Source organism: Neophocaena asiaeorientalis, unplaced genomic scaffold, assembly GCF_003031525.2.
Source record: "Neophocaena asiaeorientalis asiaeorientalis breed wild unplaced genomic scaffold, Neophocaena_asiaeorientalis_V1.1 scaffold828, whole genome shotgun sequence".
Lineage (NCBI taxonomy): Eukaryota > Metazoa > Chordata > Mammalia > Artiodactyla > Phocoenidae > Neophocaena > Neophocaena asiaeorientalis.
Genome location: NW_020175443.1, coordinates 2293647 through 2319450, shown reverse-complemented (window position 1 = coordinate 2319450; position 25804 = coordinate 2293647). Strand labels below are relative to the sequence as shown.

General features: G+C 44.0%; 1 protein-coding gene across 8 annotated transcripts in view; it reads left to right on the top strand.

Annotated features, from left to right (window-relative positions):
* PRR14L (proline rich 14 like) overlaps nt 1-25804 on the top strand; it is a 57089-nt gene that overhangs the window by 20231 nt on the left and 11054 nt on the right. For 6 of the 8 annotated variants that reach the window (XM_024768036.1, XM_024768042.1, XM_024768037.1 and 3 more), the window contains 4 exons: nt 10929-16098; nt 19666-19737; nt 20423-20594; nt 21130-21236. In XM_024768036.1, the coding sequence (XP_024623804.1) occupies nt 10929-16098; nt 19666-19737; nt 20423-20594; nt 21130-21236 (5521 nt within the window). Of the gene's footprint in view, nt 1-10342; nt 10421-10928; nt 16099-19665; nt 19738-20422; nt 20595-21129; nt 21237-21340; nt 21494-25804 lie in introns of those variants that run through there. The other 2 variants (XR_003006289.1, XM_024768043.1) reach the window with 2 other exon arrangements.

Below are 25804 nucleotides of genomic sequence, written 5' to 3'. Positions count from 1 at the left end.
AAGAAGCTGAGGCCCAGAAGAGTGCTGAGCCAAGATTCTTCTCCCACTGCCCCAGGCTGAAAATAATCTTAGGCAACTTTAGCGAGGACTCTGTGTATCTATTTTATAATTAAGGTTAACAATGTAGAATAATCAAAACTGCAAAACAAAAATACAGCAAATATGTTTGTGTGAACATTTTGTTACTGTGATACAACGTCAGATTTGACTCTGCTTCTTGGTAGCCTGGACAGAAAAGGAAGCACAGACCATCCCTATGAGAAAGGACGCTTGTCCCAGTTTATCACCCTGCTTCCTGCTGCTGGAGATTCTCTCTGTGGCTCAAAGCCTTGGCTGTCCAGTAGAGAGTAAAGTTCTGAAGATGAGAAATGTTGCTTTGTGCATGTCTCACCCAGTCTCAGGGCTTTATTAGGGATGCAGTTTAGTGCCATCACCTGTCCCCACCTTGATCTTTTTTTTTGGCGGTACGCGGGCCTCTCACTGTTGTGGCCTCTCCCGTTGCGGAGCACAGGCTCCGGACACCCAGGCTCAGCGGCCATGGCTCACGGGCCCAGCCGCTCCGCGGCATGTGGGATCTTCCTGGACCGGGGCATGAACCTGTGTCCCCTGCATCGGCAGGCGGACTCTCAACCATTGCGCCACCAGGGAAGCCCCCACCTGGATCTTTTTAGTGAGGCTCCAGTACTGGTATACTGAGTCGTAGGTGTGTTGGTGTATTTTCACCCACATCTTATCACAAAATTCACTGTGTATGGTATGAACTACATTTAACCACTGAATGGACCTTTTAAACAAGAGAACCAGAGTTATTTTCTATGACGAAATCTGCATTCTCAGACTTACCTGGGTACTCTCCACCTAAAAAGCTGGTCCCCACTGGACCTGGGTAAGTTGAGCTCTTCTGAAAAGTGTTCTCAGATAAACTGCTCTGTGGCACTTTTCTTCCTGTCCTAATGCCATTCTTCATTAGTGACTTAAATTAGTAAAATGAAATTGTTTTCCTCCCAAGCCATAGGGAAGGTTCTCAGGTTCATGTGGGGGAGCCTGGAAATGGCAGCTCTGCCTGACTTTTAGCAGCGATGGCCTAGTGCCCGACTGTGAGACATTCTTCCATGCAGCCCCCGAGAACCTTGCATGCTGGCCCTGTGTTACACTTGCGGGAACCAGCTCGGCTGTCCAGTGTCCCAGGCAGGCATGGCCAGGCAGAAAGGAGGGTTCTAAGCAGGCAGGTCTCCGCAGGAATTGAGCCCTGGGGGTGCAAGCAGGCCGTGCAGCTGCCACCACGGATTTGAGTTAAACAGATGCACATGCTCTACTGTCGTGCGACCAGCATTTCAGCTTGCTTTGCCAAGGTCAAGGTCAAACATTTACTAACTTACCATTTACTACAGAATTGAGAATTAAATGATGTTTCTTGGAAATCTGGTTGTACTGTCTCTCCAGGGGCCGCAGCGGCCAAAATTTTCACTCTGCCCCGGATTGTATCTCCTAGTTCTAGACATATTAGATATTTTAAGTTTTCCTGATGGAAATCTAATGGATCCTTGCTACCTTTGTTGTGAGCGTTTGTACCATTGAGCACTGTGCAAATTGCTGTACATAGTTTTGTTTATACTAAGTTTTGCTTATTCTGAAATGGGGGCACCTCTGAGGTCAGTGTTCTGTAATAATTTATAAATTTGCTGAGGGGTGAATTTGTGTCCCCCGTACTGAGCTATCTAGTAAGTGACCCTGGTGCAGCTCCCTTCTCTGGTGTTTTTCCTTCTCTCTATAAATGTCCTGTTCACAGCACACTCCCAGGTTCACATGGGATTCCAGGCTTTTGAGGCTCTTTACAGTCGTTCTGTCTGCTGTGGTTCAGTGAAGTAAAATGAGAACACGATTGACTCCTTAATAAAAAGGACCTTTGTGTTAACCAAAAGGAGTCTTTAATTTGTAGAATGCTATTTTGCATATCATTCCCTATTTCTTGATTGCCGTAAGGCAGATCCGAGAGAAGCGGGCATGGGGACCAGTGCTGGGTGTTAGTCAAGAGGCCATTTCACAAGGGAAGAACGTCCCATCAGGCCCTCTGACTGTGCCTCTCCCTCCCTGCTGTTCTGAGTGTTAACCTGGCTGTTTCACCATAATTTTCTGTTCAATATTTTACAAAACTAATGTTATCAATTTTTTTTCCTTGTAACTGGGCTTGATTGGGAAGGTTGAGTAAGAAAGATGGAATGGGCTCCAGGAAAAATACAAATATTAGTTCCCGCTAATTACTGTGAGACTTAGTTCCCATAGTAACAGTCTCCGTTAAGGCTTATGTGGGAATCCTCTGAAATAGTAGGGTCACCAGAAATTGGAAGAGCGTTAAGGAAATAAACTTCGACGCAGAGGTGAAATCATCAAGGAGGGAAAAGCTACCTTATATAATTTTTGGAACTAGATAGTTTAAATTGTTTAGAATAACTAAAGTTGAAACAATCTTTTCATAGCCTCTATTTCTATTATGTGAATAAATTAAGCATTTTAAGGAGATGGAATGAACCTATCAATAAAGCCCTTAGGTGGTATATGCATCCAGATTCTTGGAGTTTACTGATCTGTTTGTATAGTTTGGAATTACTATCTCATGTTTTGTATTCCCTGTTTACGTCATTATCCTCCTATAATTTACATTTTGGGGAGTGGAAAGTTGAAAAATCAGCCAGTACCACACCCATTTAGTAGGCTACAACGAGGAGGTGTAGTAGACATTTGGGGAACTAGTTTTTCATTTAAAAAAAAATTAAGGTATAACTTACATATATTGAAATTCACCCTTGTTTTGGGTGTGTATATGGTTCTATGAGTTTTGACAAATACATACAATTGTGTAATCACAACTGTACCAGCACAATCAAGAAAAAGAACATTTCCATCACGCAGCAATCTCTTGCAGGCCCCTTTTATAGTCGGTCCTTGCCACCCCCAGCCCTTGGCAACCACTTATCCATGTTATTTCCCTATCGTTTTGACTTTTCTAGAATGCCGTATACACGTAATCATGTGGGGGAAGTCTATGAGCCTAACTTTGTTCATTTAGTGTAGTGCATTTACAGTTAATCCACAGTGCTGTGTGTATCGTAGCTCATTGCTTCTTACCTCTGAAAGGTATCCTGTCGTCTAGTTGTATCACGATTTATCTGCTTCTCATTCGAGGGAAATTTGAGTTGTTTCCAGTTTTGGTAATTATGCATAATGCTGCGGTAAACACTTTCATACAGTTTTTTTTTTTTTTAATTTACTTTCATTTATTTATTTATTTATAGTTTATTTGGGCTGCGCTGGGTCTTAGTTGTGACGTGCAGACTTCTTAGTTGCAGCATGCATGCGGGATCTAGTTCCCTGGCCGGGCCCCCTGCATTGGGAGCGTGGAGTCTTACCCACTGGCCCACCAGGGAAGTCCCTTGTACAAGTTTTTGTGTGAACTTGAGTTGTCATTTCACCTGGGCAAATACCTAGGCTTGGGACTGCTGGGTCATTTGGGAAGTATGTGTTTAATTTTACAAGAAATTACCAAACTGTTTTCCAGGATGCTTGTACCCTTTTTTATTCCCACCAGCAATATGTAAGAGTTACAGGTGAGGAGTTGAATGCTAACGCATTATTTGTTGACTTATCTGGAATTCAGAAAGCCAGGTGTCCAGTGGTCAGTACAAGCATAGGAGGTGACGGAACTAGTAGGGCTGTCTGCCGCAATCCTACCACCAGTAGACAGCCTTTGTGAACCTCCACCAGAGAGCTTCCTTTTATAAGGCATTTCAACATTGCTAACCCATTACACATCTTTCCAAGGACAAGATGCAGGATAAACCAAAACTTACGTCATATTTAGTTTCCATGCCTAGCCACTTAAATTTTGATCCAGGAAAATGTTGTCATGGAAATGCTCTTGAATCTTTGTCAGCCTCCAGCATGTCTGTCCTGAATTAGGGTCATTTGGAGATAACACCAAAGAGGTGTCTGAGTTTTCTGATGTAACTTTTATTATAATTGGAGTATGAGCACTTTTTGAAAAAACAATTTCATGGAGATATAATTTATAGACAATAATTTTCACCCATTTAAAGTGTATACTTCAATAATTTAATTTTTATCACTTCCCAAAGAAACCTTGTACCTGTTAGCAGTCATTCCCCATCCCCACATACCCCCAGCCTCCTCCTGTCACTAATCTACTTGTGTCTCTGTAGATTTGCCTGTTCTGGACACTATAAATGAGACCTTACAACATATGGTCTTTTTGTTTTTGTTTTGTTTTGGCTGCATCCTGGAACTTGCAGGATCTTGGTTCCTTGACTAGGGATCGAACCCGGGCCCCAGCAGTGAAAGTGCCGAGTCCTAACCACTGGACCACCAGGGAATTCCCAAAATGTTCCAATTTCTCCACATCCTTTATCAGTTATATTTTATTTATTTTTGGCTGCATCGGGTCTTCGTTACTGCACGCGGGCTTTCTCTAGTTGTGGCGAGCGGGGGCTACTATTCTGTGTGATGTGCGGGCTTCTCATTGCAGTGGCTTCTCTTGTTGTGGAGCACAGGCTCCAGGCGCACGGGCTTCAGTAGTTGTGGCATACGGGCTCAGTAGTTGTGGTGCATGGGCTTAGCTGCTCTGTGGCATGTGGGATCTTTCCAGACCAGGGCTTGAACCTGTGTCCCCTGCATTGGCAGGTGGATTCTTTAACCACTGTGCCACCAGGGAAGCCCCCAACAGTTATCTTTTGTTTTCTTTTGAATAATAGCCATTTTAATGGGTGTGAATTGACATCTCATTGTGGTTTTGATCTTCATTGCTCTTATGACTAATGATGTTGAGCATCTTCTTATGTGCCTATTACCATTCGTATGTCTTTGGGAAAATGCTTATTCAAGTCCTTTTCCCTTTTGTTTTTCTTTTTTAAAAAATGAATAATTTTATTTGTAAAGCAGTGTAGGATTTACAGAGAAATTAAGCAGATGACACAGAGGGTTTCCATCCCAACCTTCACTCCCCTCCACACCCCACACCCTCCCACGCCCCCCCCTCCCCGTTTCCCCTATTGTTAACGTATCAGTATTGTATATTTGTTACAGCTCATGAACCAGTGTTGTTATACAGTTCATAGTTTATTCCGATTCCCTTAGTTTTTCCCTAATGTCCTCTTTCTGTTCTAGGGTCCCATCTAGGATCCCACCTCACATTTAGTCCTCTTAACCCCTTAGGCTCCTCTTGGCTATGATGGTTTCTCACACTTTCTTATTTTTGGTGATGGTGAGAGTTTTGAAGAATGCTGGTCGAGTGTATTGTAGAATGCCTCTCCACTGGGGTTTGTCGGATGTTTTTCTCATTAAGACTAGGGTTATTTATGGGCTTGGGAGAGGAAACTCCCACAGGTAAAGTGCCACTTTCATCACATATCAAGGGTACTTACTATAAACGTGAAGTGGTGTTTGTAAGGTTACTCCCCCTCCCCCTTTCCATACTGTCAGCTCTTTGGAAGGAAGTCACTATGTACAGACAACACTTGAGAAATGGGGAGCTCTGCTCCCTCTGCCTATTTTTAAATTAGACTTTGTCTTTTTATTGTTTAGTTGTAAGACTTCTTTATGTATATTAAGTACAGATCCCTTATCAGATGGTTGATTTGCAAATATTTTCTCCCCACCAGTGGTTTGTCTTTTTGCTTCTTGATGTTGTTCTTAGAAGCACAAAAGTTTTGGGACTTCCCTGGCGATCCAGTGGTTAAGATTGCAGTTCCACTGCAGGGGGTGTGGGTTCAATCCTTGGTCGGGGAATTAAGATCCCACATGCCACATGGCACAGCCAAAAATTTTTTTTTAATTAAAAAAAAAATGTTTAAAAAGCACAAAAGTTTTTAATTTTTAAAAATTGATTAATTTAACTTTTTTTAAAAAATTGGGGTCTAGTTGATTTACAATATTATTTTAGTTTCAAGTATAAAAAGTTTTTAGTTTTGATGGAGTCCAGCTTATCAGTCTTCCTTTTTTTAATCACTTGTGCTTTTGGTTTCTTAGCTAAGAAATCATTATCTGGCACTTCCCTGGTGGCGCAGTGGTTGAGCATCTGCCTACCAATGCAGGGGACACGGGTTCAAGCCCTGGTCTGGGAAGATCCCACATGCCGCGGAGCAACTAAGCCCATGCACCACAACTACTGAGCCTGTGCTCTAGAGCCCTTGAGCCACAACTACTGAGCCCGAGTGCCACAACTACTGAAGCCTGCGCGCCTAGAGCCTGTGCCCTGCAACAAGAGAAGCCACCCAATGAGAAGCCTGCGAATCGCCACGACTAGAGAAAAGCCCGCATGCAGCAACAAAGACCCAAGGCAGCCAAAAATATAAATAAATAAATAAATTTTAAAAAAGAAAGAAATCATTATCTAACACAAGGTCATGAAGATTTACTCTTGTGTTTTGCTTGTAAGAGTTTTATAGTTTCAGCTCTTACATTTAAGTTTATGATCAACTTTGAGTTGATTATTTTGTGTGATGTGAGCTAGGGTTTAAATTTATTCTTTTGCATGTGGATATCCACTTTTTCCAGGATCGTTTGTTGGAAAGGTATTCTTTTTGGTCCCTTTGTCAGAAATCAGTTGACTGACTATAAATGTTAGAGTTTGTTTCTGGACTTGGGGTTCTGCTGCATTGATGTTTATGTCTCCCCAGCGCCAGGGCCACACGGACTTGATTATTGTAGCTTTGTAGTATGCCATGGCTCACGGGCCCAGCCGGTCCGCGGCATGTGGGATCTTCCCAGACCAGGGCACGAACCCGTGTCCCCTGCATCGGCAGGCAGACTCTCAACCACTGTGCCACCAGGGAAGCCCTGTAGTAAGTTTTGAAAGCAGGAAGTATGAGTCTACCAGCTTTGTTCTTCTTCAAGATTGTTTTGGCTGTTACGTGTCCGTTGCATTTTCATACCAGTTTTAGGATGTTTGTCAATTTCTGAGGCTACAAGCACCATTAAGCAGTTATCATAGAACTACAAATCCAGGATCTTCAGCTGAGGTCATGAAACACCTGTGCTTCTTAAGTGGGCACATACCTCACAGAATACACATTTCACCCTCCAGTGTACCTAATACTTCTAACACCTTCCCTCATTTAATTCTTCATTCTGCTAACATCTGTATGTACCTGCCAGTCTCCAGGGTCACGGTCAGGTACTGAGTACACAGCGATCATTAAGATCCAGTTTCTGCCCTCACATACCTCCAGTCTCATGGAGCTGATAAATGAGACACATAATTGAGAAGCAGCCTTACAGAGGCTTTGATACAGATGTTGTGCAAGGGAGTGAAGTTCCAGGGGAGTGGTTCGCACTCACTAAGCGTGGACTCCATCTGGCACTTCTGACAGTTTTACCTGTCAGAAGTAACGGACAGGTCACCGACTCATCTAATCTTTACAAGTCCTGTGATGTGGATACTCATTTTCTCCCACATTACAGATGAGTACCCAGGTCAGTGTTCCATGGCCTTTTGAAAGCTTACTAATAAATAGAAAACTTTCTTAAAGGCTCCTTTAAAGTTCTTTGTGATTTCACAATAAATGTGATTAAAAACAAGCCAAAAGAGTGGGCAGAGTATCATTTTGCTTTCGTGCTGTCCACAACCCCTCTTCCCCACCCGCCCCTCTGCTCACCACCTGGGAAGTGGCTGCTCCCCGGCCTCCCCACTAAGACTGGACGTGTGGAAAACAGGTGGTCTTCCAGCAGGTGGGGGCTCTAAGCGCGAATCTTGCCTTAAGTGCCTTACACAGTAAATGGTTTGGGGTTGGATGAAGAGTTTTAGTGTTTTCCTGAGTAGATATAGTGAGGGGAGGGGCCAGAATATACATGACCGGTTTCATGAATGCTGCTGCGTCTAGCAGAGAGACATAGTAAAACCATTTGGAGTATTTTGCTTAGAAATTCATGAATAGGTTAGAATTGTCTGCTATGATATGGAAAATGGGCCAGTTTCAAAGATGAATACTCTGTGGACCATTAGGATTTCAAGGCTGCCTTTTGTCAGTGATTGGTAGCTTTGCACGCTTATGGAATGCAGCACACATTTATGTATCTAGTATTTGGTGACTCTGAGTATTTCTAAATGCTGTGTCCTAGCCTAGTTATTAAGTTTATCATTTAAGCTATTCTCAGATTCAGTAAAATAAGAATCAGAGAGAGCAGAACAAAGGAAAAACACTTTTCCTTTATATGGCAGGCACTGTACCAGGTGGTTTTTTTGTTTGTTTGTTTTGCGGGACACGGGCCTCTCACTGTTGTGGCCTCTCCCGTTGCGGAGCACAGGCTCCGGACGCGCAGGCTCAGCGGCCATGGCTCATGGGCCCAGCCGCTCCGCAGCATGTGGGATCTTCCCGGACCGGGGCACGAACCCGTGTCCCCTGCATCGGCAGGCGGACTCTCAACCACTGCGCCACCATCAGAGGCTTTGATACAGATGTTGTGCAAGGGAGTGAAGTTCCAGGGGAGTGGTTCGCACTCACTAAGCGTGGACTCCATCTGGCACTTCTGACAGTTTTACCTGTCAGAAGTAACGGACAGGTCACCGACTCATCTAATCTTTACAAGTCCTGTGATGTGGATACTCATTTTCTCCCACATTACAGATGAGTACCCAGGTCAGTGTTCCATGGCCTTTTGAAAGCTTACTAATAAATAGAAAACTTTCTTAAAGGCTCCTTTAAAGTTCTTTGTGATTTCACAATAAATGTGATTAAAAACAAGCCAAAAGAGTGGGCAGAGTATCATTTTGCTTTCGTGCTGTCCACAACCCCTCTTCCCCACCCGCCCCTCTGCTCACCACCTGGGAAGTGGCTGCTCCCCGGCCTCCCCACTAAGACTGGACGTGTGGAAAACAGGTGGTCTTCCAGCAGGTGGGGGCTCTAAGCGCGAATCTTGCCTTAAGTGCCTTACACAGTAAATGGTTTGGGGTTGGATGAAGAGTTTTAGTGTTTTCCTGAGTAGATATAGTGAGGGGAGGGGCCAGAATATACATGACCGGTTTCATGAATGCTGCTGCGTCTAGCAGAGAGACATAGTAAAACCATTTGGAGTATTTTGCTTAGAAATTCATGAATAGGTTAGAATTGTCTGCTATGATATGGAAAATGGGCCAGTTTCAAAGATGAATACTCTGTGGACCATTAGGATTTCAAGGCTGCCTTTTGTCAGTGATTGGTAGCTTTGCACGCTTATGGAATGCAGCACACATTTATGTATCTAGTATTTGGTGACTCTGAGTATTTCTAAATGCTGTGTCCTAGCCTAGTTATTAAGTTTATCATTTAAGCTATTCTCAGATTCAGTAAAATAAGAATCAGAGAGAGCAGAACAAAGGAAAAACACTTTTCCTTTATATGGCAGGCACTGTACCAGGTGGTTTTTTTGTTTGTTTGTTTTGCGGGACACGGGCCTCTCACTGTTGTGGCCTCTCCCGTTGCGGAGCACAGGCTCCGGACGCGCAGGCTCAGCGGCCATGGCTCATGGGCCCAGCCGCTCCGCAGCATGTGGGATCTTCCCGGACCGGGGCACGAACCCGTGTCCCCTGCATCGGCAGGCGGACTCTCAACCACTGCGCCACCAGGGAAGCCCCCAGGTGGTATTTTATATGTATCATTTAATTTAATCCTCAGAGTAACACTGAGGTAAGTATACTTACCCTCTTTTTACAAAGGAGACTCAGAGAGGTGGGTGACATCACAGAGCCCAGCTGGCTTGCCTTCAGAGTCACTGCTCTTTCTCTCAAAATTACTGCTCTCAGAACTAGTTAAGAAATGGCCAGGGAAGCCCTAGGAAGACATTATTAATAGCATTTGCTGATGTCACCCAACTGTAGTCATTTATTAACTCCACAAATATTTATTGAGTGCTATTACATACCAGGTATTATGCTAGACAGTAGGGAGGTGGAGAGACTAAAACAAACGTGATCCTTCCCCTCGTGGAGCTTACGTTCTAGTGGGAATTAGATTTGTAGATGGATTTGCATTTTGCTTTATCTGCTTAATGCAGGTGTCCTGTTATGTACATGCATGCATACGTACATGCATATACACATTTACATTTACGTTAATGTGAATAGCTTCGGGTTTGTTTTCTGTAAAGAGAGAAGGATGAAAAATCTTTTGTAGATTAGCACGTTTGGGGAACTTCTTTATATTACATCGTGTGCCTAGAATTTCAGAGACACTCTGTGCAGTAAACTCCTTTATGAATTGTGTTTATATTCTGCTTAGAAAGGTTTTTTGTTTGTTTTTTAACATTTTGTAACGGAAAATTTCACATTTATTCAGCAGTGGAAAGGAGAATGTATTAAACCGCTGTGTACCTATCACTCACCTTCAATAATTACCAACTAATGACCAGTCCTGTAGGGAGGCAAGCATTGCAGGTAATTGGGTTCAAGACTAATATTCAACTTAAAGAGTAATCTCTTTTACATAGGTTTTATGTATAACTGTTCTTTGTCAAAGAGATAATTTTATCTATTGTTTATTCAAGTATTAAGAAGATGGTCATTTAGTAATATAAGCTATTTTATTGTGAGTCTACTTTATTAATGCTTTAGGATGGAAGCTTCCTAAGATCTGAATTAGGCATATGTCTCCCCATTATATTCATTTGTCCAGCTAGGTAAGTGCATTTAAGTAAGTAACATTTAAAGAAAGGCATTTGTTCAAAATAACCTGTTTCTTCCAGGTACTCTTTTGGCCCTCTGTCATATTTTGCAGAGAAGAACAAGGCCAATGGTATTGTAACACTAACTTTGCAATTCTCTTTGTGAGTTGGGTCTTTTTTGTTGCTGCCGTTTGGTGCATGATTAAATTTATGATGATATAGCAAATGGTTTGTTTGTTTTAATGATTACATATTGATTTGGATTTCTTTCTCTTGTGCAGAAGGAAATGTACAAATTACAGCTGAAACTCTGCTAAAATCTACTGAGGAAGTACAAGGTATGAAGGTCAGTGGGACTAAGACGGATAATAATGAAGGACACAAGAATGGCCATGTAAGTAAAGGTCTCTCAGCTGGGTGCAGCGGATACCCAGAAATAGACAAAATCACGACCAGTGGTGAGGTTTCAGAGACTAGCACGTTAGTTTCCCTAGAGCCTTTAAACTCTGTGGACCCTGGATTAATAGAAGCAACTAAAGAAAAAGAATGTGAAGAACTAAAAACCTGTCCTCCTTGGTTGTCATTATTACCAGGGAAGAGTGCCATTTCCAAAGTGGACAATGGAAAGGAAGAGTTGTGTATATTAAAACTTGTCTGTGAAGCAGATGACAATCGCCAACAGGTTCCTGGCCACCATAGTGAGAGACACAGTTCTGCACGTGGTAGTCCCAAAGCCATGAGAAAGGTGGTTATTGTAGAACCCTTAGAAGAAAATTCTGAAGTTTCACATTTCACATCATGTTTGTCTGGTCCAGAATCCAGAACAACATCCTCAGAAAAGTGTGGTTTTGATGGTGATAGCTTGCCAAAGGGATCTGCTAAAAAGACAGACAGTTCCTGTTTTGATGGGGACGATCAAAGCAAGAACTTGGCTTCTAGAGAAGAAAATGAACAGCCTTTGAACCCCAGGAGTGAAAGAGAGGAACTCTTTCTTGTTAATGCCAGGCAAGCAGAAGAGGATGCTACTGGTCACTATTCTGGAAAAAAGGAGGCTGTTGACTTCCCCAAAGAAAATATCCACGATCACTACTGCCCTCAAGGCAGTATCCATACAGACTGCTCTAGTTCTTTAATGCCCAATTCCTTTACTGAAGCCACGGAAATAATGTTTAAAAAAAATGATTTAAAAATCACTTTGGACATTCAAGATAACTTGGCAAATCATGAGGACCATAGAGGAACTTTTGCTAATATAAGCTATCCAGGCACACACTCTGAAGAGAACCATTTTTCCTTCTCAATGCAGATTGAAGAGCCAGAACAGACAACCACTATAGAGCCCGGTATGTTAAGGGAAAAGATTTACAGTAAAGACTCTGACTCCTTAGTCAGCACCCAGAGAAATCTGGAAGGCAGCACCCAGTTAAATGAAGCATCACATGATGGATTTCTGATTGAAAGAAAATCCCCTGTGAGTTTAATGCCAGAGGACCAGATAAGTTCTATAAATGAGGTGTTGAAACCCAAGAAAGACATTGCTCTGTTACTGCCAGCCCTAGAATTTGATGACAGACCTGAGTCAGAAATAGCTGTACAGAACTCCCAGGACGATGGTCCCCATTTAGATAAACAGAGTGCTGCAAGGGAGGTGAATGAACTTCCTTATGCCAACGAGCTAGTTGTAAACAAAAAAGGAAGTGAATGTGTTTTAAATCAAGTGTCCCTTAATTCTCAAAACCATGCGAAGTTGCCAACTGACAAAGAGATGCCTGTAGCAGCAAGCGAGGGCTCCCGACAGAGCCAGCACCCTCCGTCAGAGGATGGAGCAGATGTCACTGCTGGTACCCAGACTGTTCCTGTAAAGACAAAAATGAAAGACATCTCTCCACCAGGTGACAGAACCTGTGGTGCCTCTTCAAACAATCCCACCTTAAACAGCAAATCAGAAAGCCTAGAAAGAAAAACTGAAACAGCTGATTCAGGAGCAGGTCTGCATTCCAGACTTCTCTCAAATCAGAAAGAAGCAGCAGGCTTACCTCAAGAGGTCTCTGCCATGGAATGTCAAAGCATTCAATCTCGGGCTCTCTCTAGCTGCCCTTGTGTAAGAAAAAATGTCCCAGAGGAGAGTGCGTGTTCTGCCCATGCTGCCCTGGAGCCCAGCGAAATCATCCTGGGAGTTGAGAACTGTCTGATAACCAAGTATGAAAATGCATTTCAGCACAGCGATCACCGCCCGCAAGGGAGAGAAGCCTCCGTGGAAAGTTGCATCCATAAAGTGAGTTGTACATCGGCGGAAAGTGAGCCAGATGGGGGAGAAACTGAAGGCAGGCTTCCAGGAGGTAAGATCAGAAACGAAATGACGGCAGGCATGTTAAATAGTGAGGCTCCAAACAGGACCATCCACTCCACCTGTCACATCCATCCCAGCGAGGAAGGGCTAGAAGAAAAAGAACAGGACACACCCAAAGAGACCGTGTTTTGTAAACATAACATCTGTGATTGTGCCGCACAGGGATTAAACCAACCTGCAAACATTCCAAGTCCTGAAAAATTGTTGGACCAGTTTCCTACTGTTATGTTCCCCGGTGTTAAAAACATGAACCAACCAGTTGAAACTCCTGAGCAGAAGGCAGATGAAGCCCTCGGCTGCCAGAGTAACCCAAACAGATCCAATGAATGCAGAAGTGAAGATAACCCAGCTAAGGAGACACTAGGCAGCGACCAGAGAAAGGTGGTCGCAATACCTAATGGAGAGGTGAGCCACAGCCTGAAGGATCTGCCAGTTGGTTCAGGCAATAACAGCTCATCGTCTGGTGGAAGCCTGAAGAAAGGGGCCTTTGAAAGGATTTCTGGTTGTGAGGAACCCATAGACGGTATGGCAGACACGGTCTCCACAGGCTGTAGTGATAAGGGCACAGAAGGTGTTCTGGACATAAGGGCGTCTAGTACTCTTGATGGGGGTGCAAGGCAGGATGGGCCAGTGTTACAGGAAACCTCAAGGAGTGTGCTGTCAAAAAGAGGAGAGCCTATTGCTGCATTTATGGGAATGACGGACCAGGATTCAGTTTCCCAAGATGCTACTTCCTCGACAGCAGACTCTCTCGAAATTAAAAAATCACATGAAGAGAAAGTATGCAGATTGTTAAAAGACTGTGAAATGGAAGTGTGTCCAGACTCTTGTGCCCCTGAGACAGGGTCTGTGGCAGATCATAAACCAAATGTAAGAGTATTGGATAGAATAAATGTGTCTTTAAATTATGTTCATCTTGAACAGCGAGCTAAAGAAGCATCTCTGAGAGAAACACAAGGAATGATTAAAGGATCAAGACTAGAAATAAATTCTGAGCATGACAAGGGAAATGCCATTGGAATTTCCTCAGAAGAACTGACATCTTCTGGACACCAAGATGAGAACTCTGTTCCCCCGGGAAGCCTGAAATCCACTGAGATAATTCCTTTGTATCCGTTGTCTCAAGAAAAATCAGAAACAATTATGAATAGTGAGGAAACTGACCTGAAAAACCTTTTTAAACCAAAAGATGGTGAAATGCCCTGTGAGAATGTAAAGGACTGCATGGTCCTGCCTGAGATGAAAGGAAGAGCACCAAGGGATAAGAGTAATCCTAGCAAAGAAAGCGGCACAGCCCTCATTGCGGAAAGTTTGCCTTTGACGATGGAAACAGAAACCGAAGTGAAAAGAGAAGAAACTACAGAACACCAGAGGGGACCACGGGGTCAGTTTCCTGCTGTGGAGGAGTCCGAAGAGATGACTGTCAGAGAAGGTGTTTATGGTGATAACATGAGCCAGGTGTCTCAGACCCATCTTAAACCCCCGAGGATGCTGCGTGATGCCGAAGACCAACAGAGCCAGAAGGTTTCGGACTACAAGGAAGAGGAACAGATGCATCAAAAAGAAGCACATGCAGCTTTGGAACGATGCACATCATCTAATATGTTGTCAGATGAGGCGCAAAGTAAGAGCCAACCTAAGGATCGCGAAGCTGAGCCCACTGTGGTGAAAAAAATCACCCTAGCAAAGCCAGCCACAGGCGACACTGCTGCAGGGTTTCAGAAGCTGAAAGACCCAAAGGAGGAAAGCTTGTGTTGCCCATCAAAAAAGGACATTGAGTCCTGTGCAGGCCCTTGCCTCCATGATGTCCCCCGGAAAGCACAAGACCCCAACTCCGCTGGGCGTGATGAACTACACGGTGCCTTTGGGAACACTTCACATCAGAAAGGAGTGCTTCCCTTAAAGAAGCAGCCCCACCGAACGTGTAAGAAAGTTTCCTGCCAGGAGCTAGTCAACATGGGGAGGAAAATAAGTAAAATCAGAAATTCTACATTTTTAAAGAGCTCCTCTGAAACCATCCCCACAAACGCACACAGATTTCTTAGTTCACATGCTGTGTCTGCACCCACGCAACTGGAACCTGAAACAGCCCCTGCCAGGAGCCTTGTTAGCCACGTACCAAAGCAGAAGGCCACTCCAGGCCAGCCCTCACGTAGCCTGAATGTTCGGAAGCCTACCAAAGAATCAGCCTTATTCAGCAAGCTGTCCATCCTTGCCTCCAGACTGGCCCCAGCCACAAAGACCCAGAAGCTACGGTATCGGCGGTGTTCCTCTGACCTTCTTCCAGTGGCTAAAAGCTACAAGCGGCTCAGATACAAAAGGCTCCTGGATGGGTTTTCCTACAGCACAACACAGCTGAATCCATGGTTGGCACGTAGTGATTGGGACAGGAGGCCTAACAGTAAACCCTTGACGCTTTATTCGCTCGAAGCCATCAAAATGAGCTTCATAGATTTGAGCGACAAGATGCCATCCCTGTTGTTTGGTTCCGAAATCTTCCCAGTATCCTTTCACGTGAAGTCGGGCTCCGAGTGCGGGACCGAGTCCCCAAGGACTTTTCCCGAGCACTGTGCACCTGCGAGGCTCGCCTTAGGAGAGGCCCGCCGGTGCCCGTCTTCACCTCCCAAGTGGACCTTCTCTTTCTTCTTGGCCCACGACTGTCCTGGGGTGGCCATGTTCAGGGAAGACCCTGGCCTCTACTGTCAAGCAGGCGCCCAGCCTCCACTGCAGCCTCCAGTTCCTCTCCAAGACCATGGAGCCACCACCATAGTCCAGACCAGAGCGGGCTGCTCCGTCCTTGGCCTTCACACACTCCTAGCACTTTGTTCCCCGGGATGTTACCGAATCTGGACAAAAAAACGGAGCTGCTCCAGCCACATGCCCACCATGCAGAGGCTCTTCCTGACCCAGTTTACCCAGGGTCTGAAAGGGTTACGGTCTCCCACCTCCATAGCAGACAAGGTCTTCTGTTCTCTGCCCTACTCGGTGGGCCGAGTACTGTCCATTTGGAGCCAGCATGGGCCTTCTGCCTGCCCCTTCGAAATCTCTGCTCTTGATTCCTCTCACAGCAAGCGGCAGCCACCTCTGGGCACCATGAGCAGGTAAAATCCGTCCCCCGTTCTTTGCTGAAGTCCCATGTTTGCATCCTACCATTGGGGGGAGGAAAGGGTGCTCCTGAAAATTCAGGGCACAGAGTCTGTGTCTGCCATTTCCTGTTTATTGCCGAGTCTCTGCTAGGAACATGCAGCAGTAATTCTGAAGTGTAGCCCCCTCTAATTTTCCTGAAGGGTCTAGATTTCTTGCAGAACCCTTTATTTTGTACCTTCCTTTGTTCTGTCCATTTAATTCTGTGAACCATTAAATCTTGAATCTCTCCTTTTCTCCTCTTGCTCTCACCTTGCAAAGAACATATCCCATTACTGTAAGTAGTGACTTGTGACTTGTAACTATTACTTGTTCACAAGGTATTATAACAGCCTGCACCTAACTCAGTGGTTGGTGTGTAAAGGATACAGAAGAAATACTTTTTAAATAAACTAATTAATTACATAGGCATCACCAAATCTAGTTTAAGAATCTGTGTTTCTTTCTGGAGCAGGGAAGCTTCAGAGATTGGCGTTTACATATTATAGCTATAGAATTTATAGAATTTTAAGTGAACTGGAAAAGAGTTCTTGTGGTTTGACCACTGAGAATAGTTGAAAATAATTTCACCAATATCATTTTACCTTCTAATAGGAAATGAGAGAAGAAAAAGAATTTGGGAGTTACATCCCTGAAGATCTGCTTTAGGCATAATAGATAAATCCTCCTATTTGTAATCCTCTAGATAAACAGAAACTTTAAACATCATTTGGTTTGCCCTTATCATTGCTGTAGTTTAAAACTTCAACACCAAAAAAGCCTTAAAATTCCAAACGGCCTGGGAGAGGCCTTGTTGTTTGTGTGTCTGGGCAGAGTCTCTCATGCAGAATCATTCTGTCATTGAAAAGCTTCTGGGGCATACTGTGAAGTTACCCAGCATCTTAGCAGAAAACTAACTAAATAAAAGAGCTTCAGAAAGGCACCCCAGAACCTGAATGTGGCTGATTGTGAGTTCTTGTCCTGTAGGAAAACAGGAAAATGTTCACTTCTTATCAGGCAGCCATAAAAATACAACAGGATGAATCAAATTGTTTTAAATGATAGTGCACTGCTTCTGTTGCATAGTTTGTTTGCCTCTACAACAAACTCTGCTCTGTGTCTGTAACACTCAGTTTTAAATCATGTTATCTTCTTTAAACTATGTCCAGTCCTAAGGTAGCATGGAGGGTAGTTATTCATTTCACCCTGTGAAGGTGAATGACCCTATGACCCTTTTCCCTCTTCCAGAACTCTTTCCCACCTGACTTTTCTGTTTTCTGGTGGGGAATATTTTCTCTCTCCCTTAGATCCTGTATCTGACATTTCATTTATTTTATTTTTTAGTTTACTTTTAATTTAATTATATATATGTGTGTATGTGTGTGTATATATGTATTTTATTTATTTTTTATTATTTTTTAAAATTTATTTACTTGTTTTTGGCTGCATTGGGTCTTTGTTGCTGCACGCGGGCTTTCTTTAGTTGCGGCGAGTGGGGGCTATTCTACGTTGCGGTGCGCGGGCTTCTCATTGCAGTGGCTTCTCTTGTTGCAGAGCACGGGCTCTAGGCGTGTGGGCTTCAGTAGTTGTGGCACGTGGGCTCAGTAGTTGTGGCTCACGGGCTCTAGAGCACAGGCTCAGTAGTTGTGGTGCACAGGCTTTGTTGCTCCGTGGCATGTGGATTCTTCCCGGACCAGGGATTGAACCCATGTCTCCTGCATTGGCAGGCGGATTCTTAACCACTGCGCCACCAGGGAAGTCCCTGTATTTTAAAGATTTAATTTTTTTAAAAAATTTATTTATTTTTGGCTGCGTTGGGTCCTTGTTGCTGCGCGCAGGCTTTTTCTATTTGCGGCGAGTGGGGGCCACTCCTTGTTGCGGTGCGCGGCCCTCTCATTGTGGTGGCCTCTCTTGTTGTGGAGCACGGGCTCTAGGTGCACGGGCTTCAGTAGTTGTGGCACACGGGCTCAGTAGTTGTGGCTCGCAGGCTTTAGAGTGCAGGCTCAGTAGTTGTGGTGCACAGGCCCACTTGCTATGCGGCATGTCGGACCCTCCTGGACCAGGGATCAAACCCGTGTCCCCTGCATTGTTGACAGGCAGATTCTTAACCACTGCGCCACCAGGGAAGTCCCTGTTTTTTTAATTGAAGTGGTAGGGGTGGTGTTTGTGGGAACTTTTTTTCTCATTGGCTCTAAAAGTGCCTTAACATCATATATATCCTTGGCTTAGAGCTTAGAAGTTTGCTGTGTTTGTAGACACACTTAGAAATGTTAAGCGTGATAAATTGGGGTGCCGCAGAAAACAAGACTTAACCAAGATTAAATTAATTTATGTTTCCACAGCGTTTTCTCATTTGAACCTCATCCTCCAGCACTCCATAATATGGGTCAAACAGACATCTTTTTTGCCTTTTTTTTTATAGATGATGAGACTGAGGCACATGGTTTTTCCTAACTTGGGTCACTCAGCTGGTTGCTGTGTCAGCTGAGCTAGACCCAGATGAGGCCTCTGATTTCGTCAGCCCCTTTCGCAGTATTCCAGATTGGTGCTAAGCTCTCTAACAATCTGATTTATCTGTGTTTCAGCCATTGAACAAATTTCTCTAACTTCCCAGAGGAGATGGATTATATGGTCATTATATAAACATCTGATTAATTAAACCTGTACTGTGTCTAAATTCAGTAGAAATGGATACAAGCTTTACTTTGAGGGGTACCAAAAGCTCTCCAACAATGCATATTAATGTATCTATAAGTGATTAATACCATTTTTCATCTATAAAAATCAAAGCTTAATTATAAAGGAACTAGCCCTGTGAACAGTTTTCATCTACATGGCCATGTTTTACGTGGAACTCGGCTTTAAAGATAATAAGGTTTCTTCACAATTTTTTGTAAGTTTATAGAAATCGGCAGATTTTATTTTAATACGGTTAATACAGAACTGAGGAGTGTATTTTTATCTTTTTTTTTTTTTTTTTTTTTGCGGTACGCGGGCCTTTCACTGTTGTGGCCTCTCCTGTTGCGGAGCATAGGCTCCGGACGCACAGGCTCAGCGGCCATGGCTCACGGGCCCAGCCGCTCCGCGGCATGTGGGATCTTCCCGGACCGGGGCACGAACCCTTGTCCCCTGCATCGGCAGGCGGACTCTCAACCACTGCGCCACCAGGGAAGCCCTGTATTTTTATCTTTAAATTACTTTTTAAAAACTTTAACATACACGTTCAACAACTTGGTTAAAAGGTATAAGGTTAAGGGTATTCTTGTCCTCCTCCTTTCTCTTACTGTTCTCTGTATATCTCTCTCTGCCTTCTTTCCATTTAAGTTAGAATATAATCCTCCTGTCAGCCTGCCTCCATTCCAGTGATGGGCACGTACATGTAATTCTCATGCCTGGGAGGGAGGTTTTCGTCTTCCTGGGTGACTGACACTTCTCGTCTTCCTTGGGCTCTGATTGAGCATCCTTCCAAACCCACGGTACACCAGAGCCTCTCCTGCCATCCCGCTGCTCTAACCTGCCTCTCGTGTACTTTTGCTCCACTTCAGCCACACTGCGTTACCGTCCGTGCCTCTTCTGGACCTGGAAGCTGCTTACAGCACCAGCGGCAGTCATGTGAGGTGAGGCTCCAGTGGCGCCTGGCACGTGAGGGCTTGTGGTTTGCAGTGTGTGTGTGTGTGTGTGTGTGTGTGTGAGAGAGAGAGAGAGAGAGAGGGAGAGAGAGAGAGGGAGAGAGGGAGAGAGAGAAGTGGGGGACGAGTGCACTGGTGGCTGGTGTGGGTCGGGCATGGTATAATTCTGACCTCTTGTTCTCCTTCTAAGCCTGATCTACATCTCTCAGATGAACAATCTGAGGTTCAACCTGTGTAACTAAAGTTGTGTGATCAATCCCATTTATGAAAAAAACGTCAAAATCCCTAGCCAGCTCATTGTACCACAAGTCCTCTTAAGATACTGCTTGGTCATTTAGCCGATTTCAGTGCCCGGATGGGATTGATGTCGTCTGAGCACAGTCCATTTGTTCAGTTCACTAAATGTCTTCTTCCCACAAAAAACCTGTTCCTTTTTACGTTTTTCCTTATTCACTGCATCTTCCTCGTTTGTCATTCCATCACAGTGAAGTGGATTGACCACATTCTCGTCGTTTTTTACGTGTATAGACACAAGTGTGTCCAAAAGTGTCAGGAGGACAGGTTTACTGGGAACGTCATTCAGCTCTTGTCTGGATGTTAAGACGAATGTGCCAACATAGAAGGTGAACCCGTCCCATGTCGTTCTTCTCTGTCTCTCTCTCCGTGGTGCTAGGCTAGAGCCTCCATTCCCTGCCTTGGTACCAAAGTCTCGCTTGGTAACAGACTCAGCTGTCAGCAAGCTCCTGCTTTCAGCCTCCGAGTTCCCGGTTCCTGGATTTGATGAGCTGGATGGTGTGACAGCCCCGTGCCCCCGACCACAGAGCAGCCCCCCAGAACAGAAAGAGGTAAATTTAAAGTGCCTGTGGGGTCAGGTGGCGGTAGCACCACAGATGATGTGACAGGTACAGATGGGCCCCTGAGTCTCTTTGCTACCACCTTACCTTCAGCTGAGTACGGGAGGTTAGCAAGACACTAAAGGATACCTTGAATCTCTTCTTCCTCGTCGCCTTCCAGACCCTTTTCTCTTGATGACACATTTAACAGTGTTTAGAGAACCGAACCACAGAGCGAGAAGTTTCATGCATTCAGAGACGAGTGAACAATGGTGTGCTTCAGTTTTGCAGTATCTGCTGTCTCCAACAGTTGCAAATTTCCATATTGATAATCTCAGTATCTGAACTGCATGTACAGTAACATAAAGGGGGCGGTTGCTGAAAACGCTGTTGGCAGGAGTGGGGGCGGCGGGGGGTGGGAGCTTTGTCATAAACTACTTCCTGAAGTCATCTGTACACTGAGGAAGCAATGCGATGGGTGTCAGGAAAGGGGACTTCGTATATTTAGAATGTCTTACAACCTGACCATCTTTCTTCTTAAAAATAGACTGAGCCGGAGAAGAGGCCAAAGAAGGTCTCACAGATTCGCATCCGGAAAACCATTCCTAAGCCAGACCCTAACCTTACCCCCATGGGCCTTCCTCGACCCAAAAGGTGAGCGCCTTCTCTAACATGCATGTGTGCACTTTTTTGGAAGTTGGCAGAATATAATGACCTTTTGAATGATCATATACTCTGAGCTTTTGTTATACTTCTAGGAATTTATCCAAAAGAATTCATCGGTACTGTGGCCAGAGATTTGTGTGCAGGGATATTTGAACGCGTTCTCGATCACTTTTCCTGAGCTCTCTATGCCGGGTGCTGTCGCTCTGTGTACACAGTCCCAGTTCATCCTCCAAGGGTGCTGGAAGGTAGGCACAGCCGTCGTCCCCAGGTTTAGGTGACGGTGCCAAGGCTCAGTAGCTGAGAAATCTGTGTTAGGCCTGAGCGTCCCTCATGACAGAACAGGTGGTTCCTGTCTCTCACAGGTCTTACCCGACCCCACAGCCCAGGCTCACAACATTCTGTGCACAAAACTGGGAAGGGACCTACACATCATGAAGGAAAGATGTTTTTTTTTTTTTTCAAGAAAATGCTAGATCCATGTTATGGTCCATAGTATAGCCTTTAAAAATTTGGATTCTAAAGATTTTTATGACAGAGCTGATTGCTAATTCCTATAAAGTGAAGTGGAAAGAAAAAGATTACTAAATTATGTATTGGTTGGGCGTGATTCCAGATTGTGTATTTGACATGATTCTAGTTTGAGGATGATGTATATTACACAGACACTATGAAGATATAAACATTTTTAAAAGATCTCCAGAGTTACGTTTTCTTGTGATGGATTTCACTCCTTAATTTCTCATCAGCAAATGGAAGCCTGTGTCCCTTGATTAACCCAAGGTAAGTTATTTCACCTTCCTGAGCTTCAAGGACTTACCTGTAGAATGTGAGTAAGAATTCCCAACACTTAAGATTGCTCTACAGTCCAGTTGAGAAAAAAATGTGCAGTGTATCTGTTTTATCGCTTCACACAACACGAATGCGATAGTTAACTGTTACTATGATTTGCGTTCCACTTTTCCCACGTGGTTCTTATCTTAGCGTGTCGTGTTTTTATCCTACAGTTCTTTTATTGATCATCCTACCATGTCTTTTCAAGAGAAATTTTTAAAGTATTTCAGATATCCTGGGTTGAATAGTACTTTTTACTAGAATGAAATAGGGTTCAGAATCATGGTATTCTCTCTTGAATTTTTGTGTAGATAGAAGTTCTGGAAAACCTTATTAATAAAGATAGGTCGTTGGGAGTGCAGAGAGTTTTAATAGAACAATGACATTCAATCCTTTCAACTTCTGTCAAGTAATATCAAAAAATCACAGAGTGATCTATCATCAAATTATATTTAATGATTTATCACCTAATCTTTTTTGGAAGCAAAGAATCAAACGGTGCTGACTCACTTGGGTTCTGTCATCCAGCCTTTGGAGGCCAGCAGTGGCTCAGTTTATGGGACGTGCACCGAAAGGATCTGGCCAGTTTCAGATACCTAAGAATTCTATGTTACTATCTCACTTAAGGGCACTTTATTTAATCCTATATAATGAAAAGGTTGAAAAATATAAGGTCTTCAATAAATCTTTACCTAAGACATCTTGGTAAAATGCTTTTATTACTTCAAATACACTTTTGTATAGACCCTTTGAAGGTGCCGATTTAGGGCATTAAATTTATGGAAAAATTTTGAAATACAACTTACTTGGTGAAGGCAGTTTTTATTATTCAAGCCCATTGGCCAAATCATTCTTACTTCCTAACCTTTCTGCCTTCCAATTATAATATAGTCATCCCTCAGTATCCTCGGGGAATTGGTTCCAGGAGACCCCCCGATACCAAAATCCACAGATGCTCAAGTCTCTTACCTAAAATGACCTGGTACAATGAATACAGCCTCCCCTCCATGTCTGTGGGTATGAAACAGTAAATATGTTAATATTTACCTTCAAGAAAATCATACAGACCATTGAAAAATAAATTATGGAACATTTCTTGTAACGTAGATTTCTAAAAGCCATAAGTCAGAATTAAAGTTACGTATAAGAATTTCCCATTTTTGAATTTGTAATAAAGCAATGTAATTTATAGCTAAAATAATAAATTATGAAATGAGGAGTATGTTAGAAAGCACGATATTGCTTCAGTAAATGTGTATACGTGCACGAATAAAACTCATTATTAGACTTTTAGGAACAATTAAGAATCATGTAAAAAATCAAATAAATCCATCAATTTATATAAATCTCATGATTGCTTCAATATTTAATGTAGGAGAAAAGTGTATCACTGCAAACCAATTGGCATGGCAACTCATATAATTTTTGTTGTTAACAGGAAGTAGAAGTTATAATATTTTGTAAGATGAAGATTGAATGATTGATTTAAATATTTCCTTATATGATTTGATTAATGTTCTTCTAAGTGATAACAGACTGTGCATGAGAGTTGAGAATAGTTTGAAAAGACATTGTGTATGGTTAAATACATGACCAAGCTATTTTTGGTGTTTGAAGCTCTCTTTTTTTTTTTTTTTGGCGGTACACGGGCCTCTCACTGCTGTGGCCTCTCTCCCGCTGCCGGAGCACAGGCTCCGGACGCGCAGGCTCAGCGGCCATGGCTCACAGGCCCAGCCACTCTGTGGCATGTGGGATCCTCCTGGACCGGGGCACGAACCCGCGTCCCCTGCATCGGCAGGCGGACTCTCAACCACTGCGCCACCAGGGAAGCCTGAAGCTCTCTTTCTTAAGTAGGCATTGTTTGATGATAGTCAGGAGGTGAGTGAGGCCAAGTCCCTCTGACAGCCCCATTCCACACCATATCTGAAATTAGGCTGAGTCCCCTCTTGCTAAAGCCGCTCTTCTCTTAGCGGAACCGTGTGTAAGGTGGGGAAAGACACGTCCAAGACACGTTTACGGTGATTTCATTAATATCTGAGGAGGGCTTAGTGAGATCAGTGATTTTATTCCGATACCAAAGTAGAATTCAGGGTGGGTAGGGGCTGTTCTAAAAGAATTTGTGAGGGGACTTCCCTGGCGGTCCAGTGGTTAAGACTCAGCGCTTCCACTGCAGAGGGCATGAGTTTGATCCCTGATTGGGGAACTAAGATCCTGCATGCCGTGTGGCGTGGCAAAAAAAAAAAAAGAATTTGTGGGAATGGAGACGTTTACATGAGTGTAAGGACACTTCTCAGGTGTGTCACGTGCAGGAGATTAAAGATCGGGAGATTGATTACCCTAGAGCTGGGTTTCAGTGTGTCTGTGGAAAGTCTTCTGGTACACTGGTGTGAGGACCCCTGGTCTAGCAAAACCTTAGGGCTTTTACCTTAGTATCATGTTATTAGTCTAGGTCCAGTCAGGAGACAGAAACCACACAGTATTTTAAACAGGGGAAGTTTAAAGTGTTAAAGTATAACAGGAGAGTAACTGTTAAGGTGTACCGGGAATTCTGAAGGGCATCCTAGGGCCAAGGGAGAAGGGGGCCCTCTCCCCCAGATTGGAGTCTGACTTTGTTGGAGAAGGTGTGGTTGCAGCCCATCGGATAGCCAGGTTGCTAACGCCAGAGCTGGGCGAGCAGGAAACAACAACAGCAGCCTTCCAGGGCTTGAGCTGAGGCTGGAGGGCAGGCACCCAGGGTGTCAGGGTGCTACTGCAGGTGCGTGGTCTGGGGCATGTGGCGTTTGCTCCAGGAGAGTCACAGGAAACAACCCTCAGGATGTTGGGGTCCCACTATGGGCTTCAGTCCCCGAATGCCCCATCTGTGGTGTGGTGGTCACCGGGTTAGTGCTGCAGGAGCATTGGGGAGGGCTCCACGCTCTGGCTATACAGCTGGGGCAACTGTCCCCATCCAGCCCCGCCCCAGACATCCCAGTACACGTGCACCCATGATGGGCCATGTGGCAGGAGCAAGAAGAAAAGCTCCTTTGCTCCTCCAGTGTCCTCCAGTGCCTCCTGCCGAAGCTCAGCAGCAACTCACTGTGAAGAAGAAATGCATTAGGAGTCCAAGATGCCATTGTCACAGAGCAGGTACTGAGGGTGCATTCTGAGCTGAGAAGCAGTAATTAGATAACTGGTATATTCCAGTAAATGATAAAAATTTAAACACATTCACTTGACCAAGAACTGTTCTTTTAGGAAGAGGTATGAATAAATGGAAAGGCATGTATTTAACACAGTTATAGAAATAAAGAAGCAAGAATAGCCTGGAAAATTCAGAAAAGGAGTGAAATAAGAGTACTAGTCTTAAGAGATCTTAAAATATATTGTCAACTCAATAATTAAAACAGTATGATGCCAGAGCATAAATATACAAATTGGTAAAGCAAAGTCCATAATTAGATACAAATACATAGAGAAATTTAGTATGTGACAAAGGTGTCCCCTCAAATCAGTGGTGAAAAGATGGACTGTTCAGTAAAATGCTACTGGGACAGGTGGGTGGCCATTCTAGGAGTAATAAAGCTGGGGGACTTCCCTGGTGGTCCAGTGGGTAAGACTGTGCGCTTCCACTGCAGGGGACACAGGTTTGATCCCTGGTCCAGGAACTAGATCCTGCATGCTGCAACTAAGAGTCCATATGCCCCAACTAAGACCTGGTGCAACCAAAATTGATAAATAAATAAATA